Source organism: Salmo salar, chromosome ssa03 (genome assembly GCF_905237065.1).
Source record: "Salmo salar chromosome ssa03, Ssal_v3.1, whole genome shotgun sequence".
NCBI classification, from domain to species: Eukaryota; Metazoa; Chordata; class Actinopteri; order Salmoniformes; family Salmonidae; genus Salmo; species Salmo salar.
This window is the reverse complement of record NC_059444.1, coordinates 22,793,511-22,814,270: the sequence shown is the minus strand read 5'-3', so window position 1 is coordinate 22,814,270 and position 20,760 is coordinate 22,793,511. Positions and strand designations below refer to the sequence as shown.

Below are 20,760 nucleotides of genomic sequence, written 5' to 3'. Positions count from 1 at the left end.
CCACATTTGTAAATGTTAGTCAGCTAGTTATTCACACATATGTATTTCCTGAAAACATCCTGTGTTGTGTGCTTATTCTTTAACCAGGAACTGCAGAAATGTCTACCAATGGCACGCCCATCTTTATGTGAGAAATTACACTGGTCACTTAAAACACTCAAAGTATTCATAAAGTATAAATAGCGCTCCATTTAGAATAGCAATTGCAAAAATACTTTAATGATTAATAAATGGTTTATACATGTGGGAGTAATGATTCATAAATGGTGAACACACAATTTATAAATGGTTTATTACAGACCCGGAAAATAAAGTGTTACCACAATTATTTGGTAGATTTCTTTTCCCAAAGTTACAATTCCAAGTCTCACAGCAAAATATTTAGGAGAATATGCGACCAATATGGTCACACTTTAGAGCCGCGACTACCACTAATACCACCACTATTACGTCTTACATACACAAAACTCACTGCCTTTAACTTAGACCTTAGAAGTATGATGATAGACAAACTCTCAATACAAACACTCTTAAAAAGAAAAATCCACCCAAAACCACTCATTCCTATAATTTACATGAATATGTAAGAACAAACGTGAGAAGAATATTTTTTGTGAACAAATGTTTCATTTTGTTGTTATATTGAGATTGGTAGCAACATGTGAAAATTGTTGTGGAAATCTGTAGCAGTTCAAGTCGACTACAAAATCCACAATGCAATGCACTCTATGGGCTGGCTGGCTAGCTAGCTAGCTAGCAAACGTAGCTACACACAATACCAAAGACAATATCAGCATGTGAAGTAGTTAGTTAGCAGTAAAATCACCTAAACAACCTGCACTATCAATTTAGGAGTCTACAATCTCACCATGTTCAACCTGCAGATCGATGTGCCTCACAGAGTGGAGTCTGACATTTGCAAATGCAACATGCAATCACAGGTTGGTGGAACCTTAATTGGGGAGGACAGGCTCGTTGTAATGGCTGGAGCGGAATAAGTAGAATAGTATCAAACACATAAGCGGTGTTCGAATACCCATACTAACATAATACATACTTAATGAGTATATACTATGTGTTCATTTCAGTACACTGTAAACGAACGGTATCCTTTAAGTTGAGCGTAATAGTACTTCGCCTGCCTGTCTATCGAAAGTTGATGCTGTAGCAATGCAACCTCTTACTACCTTGTTAGCATAACAAATTACTAGCTAGACATTTTATGACTGAGTGTTCTTCTTCAATTCAAATCTGGAGTGCCAGAGTGTACTCTGGGCGTTCATAAATTCAGAGCGTTATCAGATTGTCAGTTTGTAAATTTGGAGCGTTCAGAGTCCACACTGGACGCTCTGGCTGGGCAGTAGGGTTGATTTGAGCGTTCTGACCTTACAACGGCAGTCAAGCTAACTAGCTAACTTTGGCTAGCTACTTCCAGACACAAATGAGAGAACCCCTCACTCTGACCATTTTACCTGCCCTAGCAGAGGTGGTTAGGCAGTTTTCATGTTATCCAGAGCGTTGGTGACTGTAACTGTGCTGCTGGCAACAATTTAATTACGCTTTTTTGCCAACATTTACTGACACCGGCCATATTTAACTGGTGTTGAGCGTTGTTAAATTCATCAGTTATTCTACGCTCTGGTACACTCAGATGAGACGAGGTGAAAAATCAGAGTAGATAGCCAGAGCGAATTTCCGAAAGCACCCGAATGTCCATTGAGAATGCACAACAACTATACCAGTTAGCTAAACTAAGAATGACGGGAATAATCAAGTCAATAAATATTGGGTAGTTAGTTAGATCGCATATAGTTAATATACATGCATGTTTGATGTATTAGTAGCCAACTAACATTAGGTAGCTAGCTAACCTACCGATACATACTGCTGTAATGATATGCTATGTGGTTTGTAACGATAGCGTAGCTAGCAAATTGTCAGCCAACATAACGTGTAAGGTAACTTATTTGAAAAGTCATTACATTGCTCAACATTTTCTTAACATTTTTCATAATTAGTTAAAGCAATGAATTTGTATCCACTCTCGTTGGACTTTGGCTGCATATTTTCCGCCATTTTCTTAAAATCTGAAAAAGATGTGAAGCCACGCCCATTTTCTGAATAATTTAATTATGGGGCCTAAAAGCACAGAAAGTGTCGACTGCTTGTATACCTCCTATTTTGGCGAATGTAGTACAACATCCGGGAACATATGGCATACTAACTATATCAATACTATGACCAATAAGCATTCAGTTCTGGACCTGTTAGTTGTTTAGCACCCCCTAGTGGCAGTTTAAGCACACCAGTGTAGAATTTACCTGTTTGTGTCATGTGACAGGAAGCAGTTTTCAGAAGTGAAGCAATATGTAAGATGTGCAAGTGTGACAGAGTAGTTACAATCCTTCAACATCCTTCTTTATAAGCTTTGCATGACGCAATGTCTAAGTACATTTGTTTATTAACACAAGGTACATTTTTCACATAATTTATATTTCTGTAAAAGACGAATAATCTAGTTAGCTACTTTGCATTAGCTTTAATGCTATTTCTCTCTAGGGACACCTAGTTGAGCAATATCAAGCATACAGTTGCATTCTAGTAACTTAATTTTATATTTGGCTCTAGATTGAGTACTCTTATTCCTTATTTCATACAGTTATTGTGGAAGACATTCTGTGCTCTACACTATTGTAACTGAAAACATGTACTTTTGTGTTGCAGTTTCACAATGTGATTCAAGTAAACTTCCAAAACGGCAGTTATTTGAATGAGTGTTTAGCTAACTGGATAAGGGGCTACTGTACATTTAGCGAGTCCAATATAGTGAACAGACAAGCACAGCTACCCGTGAGCGACAGCCAAAGCAGAAGCAGCCCAAGCCAGAGCAGCTTACGTGAAGAGAGAGATAACCTTAATGGCTAAGAAGGCCCGCCTCGAAGCTACCTTGGATGCCCTGCAAGAAGAGAAAAAGAAAGATGCTGCTCTAGCTGAAGCAGAAATACTGAAGGCAGCTCTACAGGAAGTAGATCTTGGTTTGGCCGGCAGGTTCTCACCCCCAGTCCCACGTCAGAAACGCCTTCAAGGCACCTTGGACTATGTGATACACGCTAGCCTTAGTTCAAGTCAGCAGTTCAACAGAGTGAGGGACAAAGAACCATGTGACTCTGCTGACACAGTTACATCAGGTAACGTGCACGTGCCACCAACCAAACACACACAGATGAACAACCTACACCAGGTCATACGACCCTCGCCAGCCCGAGTAAGGCCAACAACCAGAGGAATGGGGGGATAAAAGAAGAAAGTCACCAGCAGTTTCCTACTTGTTCCCATGGGAACCCCTGCAGAGCCTCTACTCAAGGTGACCATGGCGTAACCCCCACCACCTACGACCTTGCCCGCAGCCAGTTGGTCACTACAGGGTTAACCACATTCGATGATGAACCTGAGAACTATTGGGCTTGGAAAGCCTCATTCCGTAATACCACATCAGAGCTAGGCCTTTCAGCAGGAGAAGAGCTTGACCTGCTCATCAAATGGCTTGGTGCAGAGTCTTCCAAGGAGGCACGTAGGATAAAGGCAGTCCATGCCAGACATCCGCCAGCTGCGCTGATGATGCTCTGGAAGAGACTTGAGGAAAGCTATGGTTCACCCTAAGCCATTGAAAGGGCTATCTTTGCCAAGTTGGAGAACATCCCCAAAGTGGCAAATAAAGAACCCCAGAGACTCTGTGACCTTGGAGATCTACCATTGGAGCTCAAAGCTGCAAAGCAAGATGGCTACTTGCCTGGCCTATTGTACCTGGACACATCCAGAAGGGTGAGCCCTATCGTAGAGAAGCTCCCACATGGCCTGCAGGAAAAGTGGACATCATACGGGTCAAAATTCAAACTAGAAAACAATGTCACCTTCCCTCCATTCTGGGTGTTCACCAACTTCATCCGTAGAGAAGCCAAAGTCAGGACAGTCTCATAAGGACAGTAGCACGCTTAATCCATACAGCTCGGATCTTCTCTCAGCCTGCGCAAGAGAGCAGCTGCCATGGATGGCACATCTGTCTGAAGAATCGCAGTGAAGAAGAGATAGAAAGAGCCAAAGTCCTTGTGATAGAGTGTCCAAGACGAGTGTGATGCAGAGGAATTTAGGTGCATAGCAGCAGAACGCAGTTTTCCTACCTGACAGCAGTCTACAAAGTCTGCATCCCATCATTGACCGTGACGGACTGCTCAGAGTCGGAGGCCGAATCGAGCAATCTAAATTACGAACAAACGATGTCAACCCCATCATCATTCTTGGTCGTCACCACCTGGCAACCTTGCTTGTGCGTCACCGCCATGAGGCTGTGAAGCATCAAGGGAGACATTTCACAGAGGGTACCATACGAGCAGATGGATTCTGGTTGGTTGGAGCTAAGAGATATCAGCGGTGCACTCTTCAAGTGTGTCACATGCAAGAAGCTCCGCGGGATGACAGAACACCAGCAGATGGCAGAACTGCCAGCTGAGCGACTACAGGTAGCACCACCTTTCACATAAGTAGGCGGGGACGTTTTCGGCCCATGGGAGGTGGTCTCACGCCGCAACAGAAGAGGGCACGCCAATAGCAAAAGGTGGGCGGTGATGTTCTTGTGCATGTGCACAAAAGCTGTACACATAGAAGTAATTGAATCACTAAGTGCTTCCAGCTTCATAAACGCCCTGAGAAGATTCTCCTCAATCAGAGGCATAGCAAAGCAGATACGTTCAGATTGTGGTGCAAACTTTGTTGGTGCTTGCCGAGACCTGAGGATGGATGGATCAAGCTCCAGTTCAGAAAGCGTGGAGAGGTACAGTTGAAGTCGGAAGTTCACATACACTTAGGTTGGAGTCATTAAAACTCGTTTTTCAACCACTCCACACATTTCTTCTTACCAAACTATAGTTTTGGCAAGTCGGTTAGGACATCTACTTTGTGCTTTACACAAGTAATTTTTCCAACAATTGTTTACAGACAGATTATTTCACTTATAATTCACTGTATTACAATTCCAGTGGGTCAGAAGTTAACATACAGTAAGTTGACTGTGCCTTTAAACAGCTTGGAAAATTCCAGAAAATTAAGTTATGGCTTTCGAAGCTTCTGATAGGCTAATTGACATAATTTAAAAGGCAATGCTACCATGCATGTAAACGTCTGACCCACTGGGAATGTAATGAAATAAATAAAAGCTAAAATAAATCTCTCTACTATTATTTTGACATTTCACATTCTTAAAATAAAGTGCTGATCCTAACTGACCTAAGACAAGGAATTTTTTCTAGGATTAATGTCAGGAATTGTGAAAGACTGAGTATTTGGCTAATGTGTATGTAAACTTCCGACTTCAACTGTATCTCCAAGAACAGAAATTTACCTGGGTGTTCAACCCACCTCACTCATCCCATGTGGGTGGTGCATGGAAGCGGATGATTGGCATTGCACGTCGTTTCCTCGACTGCATGCTCCTCCAATGTGGATCTTCCCGCCTTACACATGAAGTCCTGACAACACTGATGGCCGAGGTCACTGCAGTGATGAATGCCAGGCCTCTCATCCCAGTATCTTCAGACCCGGAATCACCCCTCATCCTCACTCTAGCTATGCTCTTGACCCAGAAGACTGGTGTCCCCCCTCCTCCACCAGGCAAGTTCGGGGAAGTAGTACTCTACAAGCAAGAGTGGAAGCAGGTACAAAGTCTAATGGACACCTTTTGGAACAGGTGGCGGAGGGAGTATCTCTGCACGCTGCAGAGCCAACGCAAGTGGCAGGACAAGAGGCCAGATCTTAAAGAAGGAGATGTTGTCTTCATGAAGGACAGTCAGGCTAAAATAAATGAATGGCCTATGGCCATCGTTGTGAAGACCCTTCCCAGCCGGGATGGGATGCTGAGGAAAGTCAACGTGAGAGTCGTCAAGGAGGGAGCTATGAAAGTCTTCTCTCGGCCTATTTCCGAAGTGATTCTCCTTCTTTCTTTGGAAGACCCCAGTGGTCAAGTTAGGTTTATGTGGGATCATTAAAGACCCCAGAAGGGGAGTGTTCTGGACCTGTTAGACATTTAGCACCCTTAGTGGCAGTTTAAGTGCAGCAGTGTAGAATTTACCCGTTTGTGTCATGTGACAAGAAGCAGTTCAGAAGTGAAGCAATGTGTAAGATGTGCAAGTTCTCACTAGGGACACCTAGCTGAGCAGTATCAAGCATACAGTTACATTCTAGTAACTTTATATTTGGCTCTAGATTGAGTACTCTTACTCCTATTTTCATACATTTAGTTCAGTTATTGTGGAACACATTCTGTGCTCTATTCTACTGTAACTGAAAACATGTACTTTTGTGTTTGTTGAGCTTTCACAGTGTGATTCAAGTAAAAATCCAAAACGGCACCCTGCTTCTCACAGAGTTATTTGAATGAGTGTTTAGCTAACTGGATAGCTGGATAAGGGCTACTGTACATTTAGTGAGTTCAGTATACAGTACATACTATATACTACATTTTACATTACAAATAGTACAGTTAGTATGAGTATTCGAACGCAGCTATAGTTTGATGCCCTTCCATTGGCTCCGTTCCAGCCATTATTATGAGCCGTCCTCCCCTCACCAGCCTCCACTGCATGTAATACACCCTGGACTGACGAGGCTGACAAATGGGAGAAATGTGTTAGACCATCTGTTAAATTACACATTTCTCGACGTAGGAATATTGCAAAAATATGATCAAATGGCTCATTCGAGCAGACAACCTCCCGCGTTATGACATCGGTCAGTATTGAAATCTGACATGTATGATAGACGTTTTTGCAATCTAAAAGTAATTTTCCTATTAACTTCCAGTGTAGTGAGAGTGGCTTTATCGCAATGCTACGTCATACCGGCCAAATTTCTGCCTGCTTAAACGGCAATAGCTCAGAAACGCATGAAAACATGAAATTACCCAGGAAAGTGATAGAACATCGCCCAGAGATGCACAAAAAGAATATAACATTCAAAATGGGTGAATCGTTACTTTAAGTAGCTAATGGGATTTAAAGGGATCTGTGAAAGATTCCAGTACTGTTGGCCAAACCCTTACCCAAGCTCAGTTTCAGCTAATGAAACAAAACACCGCTGGCCCGTGGGAAATTGCTTGCAGAGAGAAAGCTGTCTAATTAGCAGCAACAGGATTGGGTTTCAGGATTGTCCACTGGGAAAAATCACACAAACCACATGGAGCAAAGAGAACCACTCAAATGTCACCACTCACTTTCCCACCACCCAAAGACTGAGTCAATGACGCCTCAATGATTTTGGACATAGAGCTTTTGTCATTAAAGTCCCCATGCAGTATTTTTTAAATCATCACTGTGTATCTAATAAATCACTGTGTGTATTTTTCTATTGCATTTATTTCCCTGAGCCTCCTTTTGCCATTGAAATGTTCAGTCTGATCGTGTTGGCAAGTTGATACACATTTAAATATATTTACATACACAGCCCTGATTGGCAGATAGGCTCTCTAGAGTGTTGACGAACCTACCTTCTTATCACTTCAAAGTAGGAGGACACATATGCAAATAAAAGATGACTTGTCATTGGTCAGAATAATCAGATCAGATTGTAATATTATGCTCTGGACCAAAAACTCCATCCCACCTGAACAGGCTAAAATTCCAGACAAAAATCCTTACACTAAAAGGGCATTATCATAATTTTCACAATTTCAGAGTATAATTTCGACCTCAGTGTGGAAATATTATTTTTAAAAAACGGAAATCACTTTTGACGGCACTGCCCCTTTAAATTATGATGGAACCCTAACAGGTCCCCACTGGTGTACCTAAAAGATAAACAACAAGCACTACAACATTTGACCATACTACTACGAAAACTATTTCACTAAAATCCAATGTGGTATTCTGCTTATTCTGTACCATTTGAAAGACTCAACTGTTCCTGATGAAACTAGTCAAAATCAAAACAAAATATCAGTCCCTGAGAATAGCAGACGATCACAGCGTGAGCTCATAGTGACTCACACCCCACCTCCTTTCCCAGTAAGGAAGTAAACAGACACACAGTCCATCTGTCTGCGCTGGAGATATCCTTTTCAAAATCAAATCAGCTCAGTGTTGATAGAGAGGCAGCGATAGTTTACCTAGTAGTCCAAACTGACTGTCTGCTGGTGTCAGAGTCCCTACCGTACCTTGTGGGAAATCCACCTCGTTAGAATCAAAACCAAGGACCAGATCAGTACAATTCCCATTGGACCTCGCGGCCGAGGTTCATAGTCCCTCTCCCTGGCTGTACATGCGTGTGTTTCTGTGTCGTGGTTTCGGCCCTGATAAATATTAGCAGACACGCAGATGAAGGACAGCTCAAGGCCCAGGCAGGCAGGAGGGACACAGGGACGGACGGGGAGTAAGTGGAGCCTTGTGCAGCTGTCTAAGCTCCAGTGCTAGCTATCACCTGACTGACTGCCCACTCCTAACACTCCTGGGACTGCCTGACTGTCTTGCTGGCTGTATAGGGGAATGCACCAGGTCACCCAGCTGCCAGCCAAGCGAAGGGCTGGTATGAGCATCACACACCACGCTCTCTCCCTTCAGCCCTGGAAGGACTGTTCAGCACTTTGGCAATAGCCAAATAACATCATAAACACTCTGACACAGACAAGGGGGGAGGGATGGGGTAGAGGAGCACAGTGTACATCACTCTTACACCTCTGTCACATTATTCATGATGTAGGGGTTTGACAAACTAAAAAAGTGACAAAGAGATTACTGCCTAGCCTGGCTTTTACAGTATGTGTGCCTTTCTGTAAGCATGGCAATTTTGGGAGTTTCCATAGAGTCATATGAATAGTCAATATGAAACACGGAGCACATAATGAGAGCTATGCATTTAGTCAAATCAATCCAGTGTTGATAAAGATAGATTTTTACCTAGTAGTCAAAAATCCACCTTGTGGAAAATCCACTTTGTTAGAATCACAACCAAGTACCAGATCAGTACAATTCCCATTGGACCATCTGGCAGAACATCATGAGTGTTCCCAGCCCTTACTGTACATGTACTTCATCTTGCCACAGCAACATAGTCCAACAGGATGTGCTGCCAAGGTTAAGACAAAACGTTTATACTATGAGTATTTAACATGAGGGGAATGAGATCACTGACATTCCCAAGTCTCTGTTCTACTATGCACTTAACGTCATCAGAACAATGTGGCTCCTTTCGCTACATAAAGAAAGATTCAGTTGTACTGTTAACGTGTTACACAATACAAGTCAGTCTGGCAAGCTGTTGAAGGAAGAGAGAGACAAAAAGAGGGGAAAGTTTCTCTGAGACGCTCTGGAGCTGTAGCCTTGAATAAATTCAGTCCCAAAACTGAAGGAGTTAGGTATGCCCTCATAGCCAGGCAGTGCACAGCCCGAATTAGACTCCCAACCTACGTTGACATCACAGCTGATAAGTGTGGTGAACGGGGACCAGAATTAGAGCACCATCACAAGGTCTCTTACATAAAGAGCATCAGACCAGGGCTCAGACCCACAGCACTACACAGGAACAGGAAGTCACACATGCTCATGGCTTGGGAAACGGTCCTCCAAGCAGCAGCAGAGTTCCTGCAAGGACATCTATGCAAACATTCCACTAAAACATTTTTTTATTTTTTATTTTTTAAATGAGCTAACGGGACACTTGGGATGTTTCCTGATTATTCCCTCGACCTCAGCATCAGAGGGGCCACTAATACACGAGGATAGTTACGATTTCTCAACGTTAAATGCTTATTCCTCGAAATGATTAATATGACAAACACCAGACCTTAATGTTGAAAATGTCTTATGTCAAAAGGTCAGTTGTTAGAAAAAGAAAAGATGGCAGGCATTTGAAAGCAGGCCTAAATAGTAACCAAATGTCAGCTGTAACGTTAACTTCCTCTTTGTCATATGTTGGGAATGGGAATACAAACACTACTTTTTCCATAAGTGTGCTGTGTCCTACAAAAACAAACTGAGCAAGCTCTTTCAAAAGATAAAATGGAAATCCATTTAAGAGATAATATTCCACATAACACTTTCCAGGGTAATAATGTGACGACGACAAACAATCTTATACTGGACAGGTCTGACCGCATCCCAAATGGCACCCCATTTCCTATATAGTGCACTACTTTTAAAGGGCCCATAGTGCTTTAGTCAAAAGTCGTGCACTATATAGGGAATAGGGTGTCATTTGGGATGTAGCATCTGTCCCTATAGTCACGTGCGATGATGATAAGTGTGATGATGATAAAGCCATCCGAGTGCTGGAAACAGCATAACACAGGTTTGTTTGTTTTTCCAGCTCATCATGTTTCTGTCTATATGATGGGGCGGTTGGGGAAAGCTACAATAACAAGATTTTAATACACGTGCTAGGCCATTCCATTCAAGGATTTACAAGGTATTTCATTCTGAAAGCATGTGTGAGCTTTGAATACAAGACTTGTTTGAAAACACGTGAGCTCGTTTTAAAGAAGACTCGTTTGAGCTTTAATTCCAGTTTGGCAGGACACAAACATGCAAATGAAACTGGGTAAAAAAATAAGGTCATAAGAAACGTTTCTTTACAGTGCTGGACTTAGTCAAAAGACAGATTATTGGGACGCAACCTGGACTTGCGTTTAGTATCAGTCCCCCCCTTAAGCCTAAGAAGCTGTCAAATATCATGCAAATTCAGACTTCATGCAAACCAAACTTGACCATATATTCAAATCTGACAGGATACTGGTCCACGAACAGTGTGACAGGTAAATTTACCTGAAGCTTGAACAAGGCTATCCTATCAGCTACAGGCCCGTGGAATACATAAGTATTGCATATTTATTTGTAACGGACACAACACCATGTAGGGTACTGTCATCTCCCCCCTATTTTGCATAGAACCTCAGGGTGTAGGCCACAACTGAAATGACCATTGCGCTGAAAGCTGAAATACGCTAAAAGCTGAAATGACCAATAACTTAACCAGAGACAGTACCTGTAGTCCAATAAAAAAAAAAATTGCTGCAGAGAACAGACAATGTAATGCATGTGTTCAATGACTGTTTTTCATTCAGATCAGATGCCTTTGACATAGTTCAACTATGGACACATCACACAGTCACAGGGGCTTTGGCTCTAATGTCTCAACAGGCTTCCCAGTCCTACGCACGCCACTCAGACTGCATCTAGACTCCTCTTTACATCACTGGCCCTTCCCTACCCCTTCAACAGCAGTCCCCTTATCTACATCATTCTTTATTATTCAAAGTTCTTAACATCTGAGCAAGGTTTAGTATACGCTTACCTTAGTTACAGACCTATCTGCAACTGTGCCCTTGATCAAGGCACTTAACCCTAATTGTGCCAGGTGCACTGTGCAATGCTGACCCAGGCTGTGACCCCACTCCCTCTGGGTGTCTCAGGGGAGTTGAGAAATGCAAAAAAAAAAAAATCCATTACACATGTGTGTGTAACAGGACAAATATAAGCAAAATTATAAAATGCTCAGGTTTATCCCATATCAATTCTACTGGGCTGACCGACTTCAAAGATGTAACCAATAAAGCTGAGTGAGGAGAAGGACAGAATGGATTAACTCTCCCCTAGCCTCTATGTGTCCTGTCCCCAAAACACATGCTGTCTCTAAACAGTAGAAGGGACAAAAGGTAAAACTGTTCTAAGGTGCTTCACAAATTCAAAGCTTCCCCATGAATTGTGGCACTTCAGTGTGGAAAGCAGTGTGAGCATCTCCATATTCCTCCCAGTGTGTTGCCTGTAGTAAATCACACTTCAGACGGTGTGTGTGTGTGTGGACTGAATGGACCCTTCTCTTAATGGAACAGACCACGGGTCTGGCTCAGGGAGGGCCATAAAATACAATCAGAGATATAGGGGAAAGGCAAACAGTCTTGATGGTAGCATTCTAAGGGGTTCATAAACTAATCACACACCCTTACTGGCCTCTCACAGATCCCAGAGTGATGCAGGCCTGTGAAGTCTGCAGTGCAGTTTGAGGTAAAGTGTGAGGTAAGGGCCATCATGTCATGTCGGCCTCATGAATAGCTTCCATTTGGACTCTGTTATTATGTAAACATAAAACAATTTAACCTTCCTTTGAGTCATTACAATGAGGCCTTGAACAGTACAAAGTTATCTTAAAATGTTAAATAATAGATCAGGTATTGCCAATATTCAATGCATTTCAGCAGCTCTGAATTTCAGCAGCAGAAACAGATAGATGTCAATGACCATAGCGGAAGCATTACAAGAGAATATCTAATTAATATCAGAAAACAACCCTATACAATGATGTGTTAAACAGAAATATATAAACCCCTAAGAAACTCAAGACCAGGCACCATACAGAATAATACAGTAGGCCTATGTTGTATTAATTACTGTGTTTAAAAAGTTGCCAAAATAGATTGCATGATGGCGTCAAAACAACCCAAATCACATAACGAGATTGAGTCACTCAACTCGGCCCCTAAGGAGGCTACACAAGTAAGTTGTGAAACACAAGTCACAAAACTGCACCTCCAGCATTCTTACCACATTGCACATTGACGACAGACTGAGTAACTATCACAACCTTATCTAAACTAAAGAAAGATAATCAGGGTTCTTTCAAAAGAAGTAAAACAACTGCTTGTTAAAATGATTTATCAACTACATATTACCTAATAATGAAGTGCCATTTAAAGGGATACTTCAGGATTTGGGCAATGAAGACCTTTATCTACTTCCCTGGAGCCAGATGAACTTATGGATAGCATTTATTTTGTCTGTGTCCAGTATGAAGGAAGTTAGAGGTAGTTTTGTGAGCCAGTGCTAACTAGCATTAGCACAATGACTAGAAGCCTATGGTAACAGCTAGCATAGCACAATGACAAAGATAGATGTCCAGTCATTGCGCTAACGCTAGTTAGCAATTGCGCTAATGCTAGTTAGCAACTTCCTTCAAATTGCATGCAGAGACAAAAATGGTATCCACGAGTTCATTTGACTCTGGGGAAGACAAGGGCTTCATTGCCAAATCCCAAAGTATCCCTTTAACTACTTACAGACCCTTTACAACCCCCTTAAAAAGGGTACCTTGAGGTAAAGTGTTACCCAATATTCTTTATCATGGCTACTTAGATCAAGCACCTTTGATTGAAATAATAGCTTTGTGTATACTGTGAGGTTATGCTTTGGTTATTATGTGTTTTTCCTTTTCTCTAGGTTTGTTTGTTAAAGTGTCAGCCGGCTTCTACTACAGTATATCTGCCATATGCCTGCAAAGCATCCAGAGACATATGGGACATAGAAACCTCCAGCGTACACCAGGCCATCCCAGCAGGCCTACCCAAGACATACCCCTTCTGCATGGATGGCTCAGCACCAAGGGGTGGCAATGACTGATGATGGATGATGGACTCGTTCAGCAGTTTACCGTGTCATCCTTACAAGTTATCTAGAGATGTTTGAGTTATACAGAAACTCTGTTCTCAAAAACTGTCTTGAAGGCATGAAAAACAAGGCCTCTACTATAAAATGTTGTCAACAGCCCAGACCAGACAGTACACTAAATATAGTGTATTTTTGGAGCTAGATAAGCTGTTTTGGTTAACTTCAATCAGGTTTAATGGCTCAATCTCTATGCATTACATATTAGGGGGGCTTAAAACATTAGTACAATAATATCACTAATGTTTTTCATTGGTCATATTATTATGGATGAGGGTTTTATCACACAGGTCAAGTCAGCCATCTCATTGATCTAAGAGACTTAATAACAAAGATTGATAAAGAATGTTAAATGTGCCCATTGTGAGCATTCCTGTGGAGGGGTCATATAGGTCAATATGAGGCAAAAGTTGCCTAGTTGCTATAACACAACTAATGTGGTGGGCCACTCAAAATGTAAAAGAATAACTACTTTGTTCCATCAAAATATATCAATATTAAACACATTATTGTAGTAATTTCCCAGCATCAAGCACTGCACAACCCCAACATTGATGTGATAGCTGAAAATTAAAACATCTAATCGTTTTCCCCCAGATTGCTCTTTGACTTGCGCTTACCTTGGACAGCTGTCTTGGGGCAGGTCCACCAAAAAGAGACGAGCTGGAGCTGAAGCTGATGGCTCCCCTACGGCTGAGAACATGTTTAGGAACCGGCCTGTCTAGAGGCAAAACCGGTAACTGATAACATACTTCCATTGAACAGTCAAAGCTCGGTCCAGCTCAAATTGCAATAAAAAAGCAACATACAAATCATGTAATAAAAAAAATGTGCATATATGCTGTTGGCACAACTGCAAATGTGCCAATTACAACAACAGTACCCCTTCCCTTAATTTGAGTCAAATAGATTTAGTGATTGTGACTACAATGGGCTGTTCTCTTTTTTTGACACTTCAAACTTGCACGAAACGTTATCGAAAGCAATCCCACTCCTCTAATATTATGTTCCAATAAGTCCCATGATATCCATATTTTATCCATTTGGGTTGTTTACCATTTTCCCCTATTGAACTCAAATCCGGCCTTGAAAACGGAAAGGCCTCTTTCTTTTTGGTATCTCTGTAATAAATAGCTTCCTCATATAAAAAAAATCCTTATTTCCCGGAGACAGTGCAACGTCCAAGCAACCAAAAACCAGATGGTGAAAACGATTCGGAGACGGAAAAAATATATTCAGAAAATAAGAGCTGTCATCTACAATGTTATATAAAACTTTCATTTACAACTAAATGTGTTTATTCTGTCCCTGCATGGAGCGGTGCCTTGGCGGTAGAGAAAGTAACCAGCTTGCGTTCAGTCCATTTCCCCCTCATTGATGGCATAAATTACGGTAGCGCACAGACGGCAATCATTGTTTACATAGCATCACGGGGGAAATATGCGTTCTTCACCTCGAAACAAACAAGTAACCATGGGTCCAAAAATGAAAATTAAAGAAGCAAACGACAACAAAGGCTACAACGCCACCGTAGTCCGTATATTTCGCTGTTCTACCCTCTTCCCAAACGTAATTTCCCACCAGAGATGGAGCTGTCGACTATCTGATTAGCCCTGTCTGAAGCATCCAATTGTATTTACTTACGTGATGTTACCCTCTTTGGGATTGGATGAAGATGAACTGCATGTATAATAGATAGAAGTCTATTGGCTGAATGGAAAGCACAGCACACTCCCGTTGCATTATTGGGCTATAGTTCATTGCACATCTGTATTTTATACAATCTTTTGGCATTGACTATAAACCCTTTTGTCACTGTACTGTGCAAAGACGTCAGATCAACGCCCAAAGTTGGTTGATATTTGATTGAGTTGTCAACACGTGTAAATATAGCCTATTTGAACTAAACCTTGATTGAATCTTGTATAGGCTATTGGGGTTAAAGCTGTATGAAAGAAAGAAAACTATGTAATGTGGACGTTTTGAAGATTCAATCAAAAAGCCACGATGATGCAAATTTGTGATTACGTCAATATGGTGAAATTGCTTAGAAATAATGTTGACTCAAACATTTTGGTCTATTTACTCCCCAAGACCATATCTGATTGAGTATATCTTGATTGTTTACATAGCCCTGGCAGTAGGGTTTAGATTACCCCGTCACAGATGACCCTGTCACAAATATAATGTATTTGTATACTACATAGGCTTTCTTATGTTAAAATGCCAATTGTACAGTGTAAACTACAGGTGACATGATTGATGGATTATTGCAGAGATAACCTCTGCGTTAATGGAGAACAGAATCATGTAATTGTGGCTTACTTTGTCATGATAGTAATAGGAGTACTTTGGAACAAATCCAGATGAGATATGTGTTATTCTGGACACATTTTAGTTGAAAACTATTGTTTTTACTTCATTGTACTGTTGTTCTACATTGTTCAGATTCTAAATGCATCAAGGTGGATGGCCTGAAGGGAGTAGGCCTAGGCAAACCTTCCTAAACAAATATGTCATTTGGATGATACACAAAGTAATTTCACTAAAGCACTAAACAGGAAATACGCCTGACTGAGCATTGAAACTTTGCCTCCATTACAAATGGCACCCTATATCCCTTTTATGGGCCCTGGACCTTATCCTCCCTGGTCAAAATTAGTGCACATTTCAGGGTATCATTTGGGATGCAGAATTTGACTTTGAGAGAGAGAAAAAAAGTCCCTCATCCAACCATGAGGTCTGCTGTGTGTGTGTGTGTGCGTGTGCGTGTGCGTGTGCGTGTGTGTGAGAGAGAGTGAGAGCGCTCCAGTCCAAAAGTAGGCCATGTATGGGAGCTCCAGGCCAGCAAAAGCAGGATATGGGGCAAGGATTTACATCTGCAGCTACACTAAACACCGTTACAGTGCTGATAGAGTACAGGCCTACAATACGGATGCTGCATCATGAACTCACTGCGTATTCTACAGCCCTATGGCAGCCAGCTCGTATCCACATAGAATAAGTCAATATTCAGAGACAAGAGAAAAATAGCACAGGTCTTGTAGAATTAATAGAGGTACTCCATTTCACAAGCACAATTTTATGATTTAAAATAGTTTTAACAATTTTAATGGATTCAATTTAACGTTTTTTAATGGATACAATGTGTATTTACACATTTGATTTCCCTGTGATTGTAATTGAAGCTTTACTACACCTGTTAAGGCCTACCACTGTGATGAGACAAGTCAAAGGGCATCCATTTCAATGAATGATTTCCCCCAACAATGTCTACCCTGGGACACCACAGACTAGTCCCAGGGAAGACATTCTTATCGTTGGCGGGACCCCTGAGGAGCCAGACAGGAAGCCACTAATACAACACAGGTGAGCCTTTCAACCTGGGTGTTTCCTAGGAGACCCATGGCTGTGGTGTGTGTGTGTGTGTGTGTGTGTGTGTGTGTGTGTGTGTGTGTGTGTGTGTGTGTGTGTGTGTGTGTGTGTGTGTGTGTGTGTGTGTGTGCACGGTATGCGCAGTCACCACCACCACGTCATCCCACAGGGAGGAGTCCAAATAACAATTATGGCTCAGGGATTAGCAGAGGTGCACTGTAAACAGAATTAATGTTGTTGTTTTTTCCCCAAAGGAACACTTGCATTAACGTCAGAGGCCATAGTTCGTAAAACAGGAGAAACTAACTATTCACTCCTCCTGCCATATGTTCACTTTATCAGCCATATGCCCTATGTATTTTCATTTAAAATGCAATACTATTCTAATTTAAAATGTAATACTATATTTAAGCAATAAGGCCTGAGGAAGTGTGCTATATGGCCAATATACCATGGCTAAGGTCTGTTCTTAGGCACGACGCAACACGGCTATATACCATAAACTCCAGGGGTGTCTTATTGCTATTGTAAACTGTTTACCAATGTAATTAGAACAGTAACATATATATTTTTTTGTCATACCCATGGTAGACTGGGTGGTTTGAGCCCTGAATGCTGATTGGCTGACAGCCGTGGTATATCAGATATACCACGGGTCTGACAAAACATTTATTTTTACTGTTCTAATTACATTTGTAACCAGTTTGTAATAGCAATAAGGTACCTCGAGGGGTTTGTGGTATATGGCCAATATACCACGGCTAAGAGCTGTATCCAGGCACTCCAGGCACTCGTGCTTACAAACAGCCCTTAGCCATGATATATTGGCCATATACCACACCCCCTCGGGTGTGGTATACTGTATATGTAACTGGCATTACGTAATATGTACAATGTTATATTGGCATTACAATTTCATTTTCTCCATGTTATTCAGTGTCTCCTGACCTACTGTATTCTACTACACTACAGTGACAGTGCCCCAAAACATTCCTGTGTGTTTGTCACCACCCTGCGATGAAAATATGCTATTGCATACAGTTCTATTATAAAAAGTGACAGTAAGTTACAACAAACCTTTGCACACTGGGAAAATGAGTTTTCACAACTATCCTCCACTACCCATGTCCATGTGCTAGGTGGCAGTATTTCCTTTGAAATGGTGAATGTAAGCCTTACCTAAAAATATTTTCATTTTGTAGTTAAATAATGATACATATATTCCTCATTTCCTCTTTATGCAAGTGCTGGATTTTCACCCACAGCGGTCAATCCACCATTCATTCTGTTCTTAACGCCAACCCCCCGATGTCCACAGATAACCCATCTTTCCCAGTATAATACAATTTAGCTTTTTCCTTTATCAAATCAAATCAAACTTTATTTGTCACATGCGCCAAATACAACAAGTGTGGACATTACCATGAAATGCTAACTTACAAGCCCTTAACCAACAGTGCAGTTCAAGAAAGTGTTAAGAAAATATTTACCAAATAAACTAAAGTAAAAAATAATAAAAAGTAACACAATAAAATAACAATAACGAGGTTATATACTGGGGTACCTGTACAGAGTCAGTGTACTGGGGTACAGGTTAGTTGAGGTCATTTATACATGTAGGTAGGGGTGAAGTGACTATGCATAGATAATAAACAGCGAGTAGCAGCAGTGTACAAAACAAATGGGGAGGGGGGGGGTCAATGTAATAGTCCGGTGGCCATTTGATTAATTGTTCAGCAGTCTTATGGCTTGGGGGTAGAAGCTGTTAAGGAGCCTTTTGGTCCTAGACTTGTCACTCTGGTACTGCTTGCCGTGCGGGAGCAGAGAACAGTCTATGACTTGGGTGACTGGAGTCTCTGACAATTTTTGGGGCTTTCCTCTGACACCACCTAGTATATAGGTCCTGGATGGCAGGAAGCTTGGCCCCAGTGATGTACTGGGCCGTACGCACTACCCTCTGTAGCGCCTTACGGTCAGATGCCGAGCAGTTGCATACCAGGGGGCGATGCAACCGGTCAGGATGCTCTTGATGGTGCCGCTGTAGAACCTTTTGAGGATCTGGGGACCCATGCCAAATCTTTTCAGTCTCCTGAGGGGGAAAAGGTGTTGTCGTGCTCTCTTCACGACTGTCTTGGTGTGTTTGGACCATGATAGTTCGTTGGTGATGTGGACACTAAGGAACTTGAAACTATATACCCGCTCCATTACAGCCCTGTTGATGTTAATGGGGGCCTGTTTGGCCAGCTGTTTCCTGTAGTCCACACAGGGGCGGAAATCCCGGGGGGGACGGGGGGACACACGACCCCCCCATCCTGGGAAAAATATGATTTGTCCCCCCCAATATATCACTGAAACATAACTATGTAATTTAAATAATATTAATAATACGCAATGAAAGCAATTGTGCTGATTATAGACACTTAATAGCGCGTTTTTAAGTTTCAAAAGATTGCAACCCCCTCACCCTTTGCCTCACAATGGTTTGATCCACTGCCAGTTCCTTAGCTTGCTAGGTAACAGAGAGGTCGTATCTACTGTCTGAAAGGCACTCAATGAACGTAACTGACGTGAGGTTAATCCAGTCAATCGCGCACACACACTAGCTGAATATGCAGAGCTAGCGCGCAAATATTAACTATTAAGCTAGCTAGTACCTATTCCATTTATGTGGCGTCGTCAAAGATGGAATCAGCATGCAGATGATGTAAGTTAGTGCTTCAAAGTCCCTGTGATAAGGTTAGCGATAAACTGAAATCCAAACTGAACAGAACTACACTCTCTTCTACCATTGTCTTAAATATATTTAATGGTCTCGTTGCAAAAGCTAAATTGTCGCAAGTGAACTTTTATTTATTTATTTTATTTCACCTTTATTTAACCCGGGTAGCAAAGATTATAGCAAACACCACTGAAACTGAATTGGTGCTCGCTAGCTTTGCAAATTCAGCTATTGTTGGAAGCCAGCCAATATGAAACAAACTATTAAAATTACAAAAGGTTGCAGCATATGTTGTGTAAATGGTGAACTCATACAGCTGTCAACTCTTGTCATTTTAATCCGTTTCACATTTGCTAGCTACCTTTTAGATCGAAGCCCAAATAGAATGATTGAAGATGATAGAAGCCCATCTCCTACTGTAAATAACCTACACACTGTGTGTGTAGCCAGCCAGCCAGCCAGGTAGAAAAATGGCAGAAAAATAAAAGACGGACATAAGAGTATTTTTCAATACACCAAAACGCATAGTAAGAACCCTAGTAGCCTAATATCTCAAAGACTAGTTGATAAAATGTTCATAAGAAAGAAATGAAATTCTAATGGAAATGTTTCACAATGATGTCATTAGGCAGAGCAGGCAACAGATGGCACACAGACAGCAGAGTTGGGGACAGATATGCAGGGACAGACTGGCAGAGACAGGGAGTCTCAGGTAAGTTTGTTGAGTCTTTGTTTGGCAACATTATGAAAGGTTCTCAATTTTTTTGACTTGTAAAATAGGAACATAATTGGAAAATGCCATGGATACCCCCACTCTCAACTTAAACTGGTGGCTGAACTAAGATTTGTTAAAGGCAATGCTGTTGTGATTACATTTTACATTTAGCAGACGCTGTTATCCAGAGCGAATTACAGTAGTTAATGTATACATTTCCTTTTTTTTTTTTTGTACTGGCCCCCCGTGGGAATCTAACACACAACCCTAGCGTTGCACACATCATGCTCTACCAACTGAGCCACAGGGAAGGATTAGTTGTGTAGTTTTGGGTACCGGTAGTTAGGAGTACGGCAAACACCTTATTTCTTTGGTTCCTCAATATACATTTACCATATTACAATGTAGGCTATGTGTTACAGCACTACTTTTGGTGTCCCCCTCAGGAATTGCTCTTGAGAAAATGTCATGTAATT

The 20,760-nt window shown here is 41.6% G+C and overlaps 1 protein-coding gene and 1 long non-coding RNA gene across 5 annotated transcripts in view; one reads left to right on the top strand and one right to left on the bottom strand.

The window, feature by feature from the left end:
- The window catches only part of LOC106599445 (high affinity cAMP-specific 3',5'-cyclic phosphodiesterase 7A), a 32,343-nt gene extending 17,260 nt beyond the window's left edge, over positions 1-15,083 (bottom strand). For 2 of the 4 annotated variants that reach the window (XM_014190680.2, XM_014190683.2), the window contains exon 1: positions 14,096-15,083. In XM_014190680.2, coding sequence (XP_014046155.1) covers positions 14,096-14,233 — 138 coding nt within the window. In that variant the 5' untranslated portion in view covers positions 14,234-15,083. The remainder of the gene's footprint in view (positions 1-14,095) is intronic. The other 2 variants (XM_045714653.1, XM_045714654.1) reach the window with 2 other exon arrangements.
- LOC106599448 (uncharacterized) lies at positions 742-13,989 on the top strand. Its single transcript, XR_001327458.2, has 3 exons — positions 742-941; positions 11,997-12,053; positions 13,251-13,989. It is a non-coding gene; the product is annotated as an uncharacterized lncRNA (long non-coding RNA).
- Positions 15,084-20,760: the final 5,677 nt, after the last annotated feature.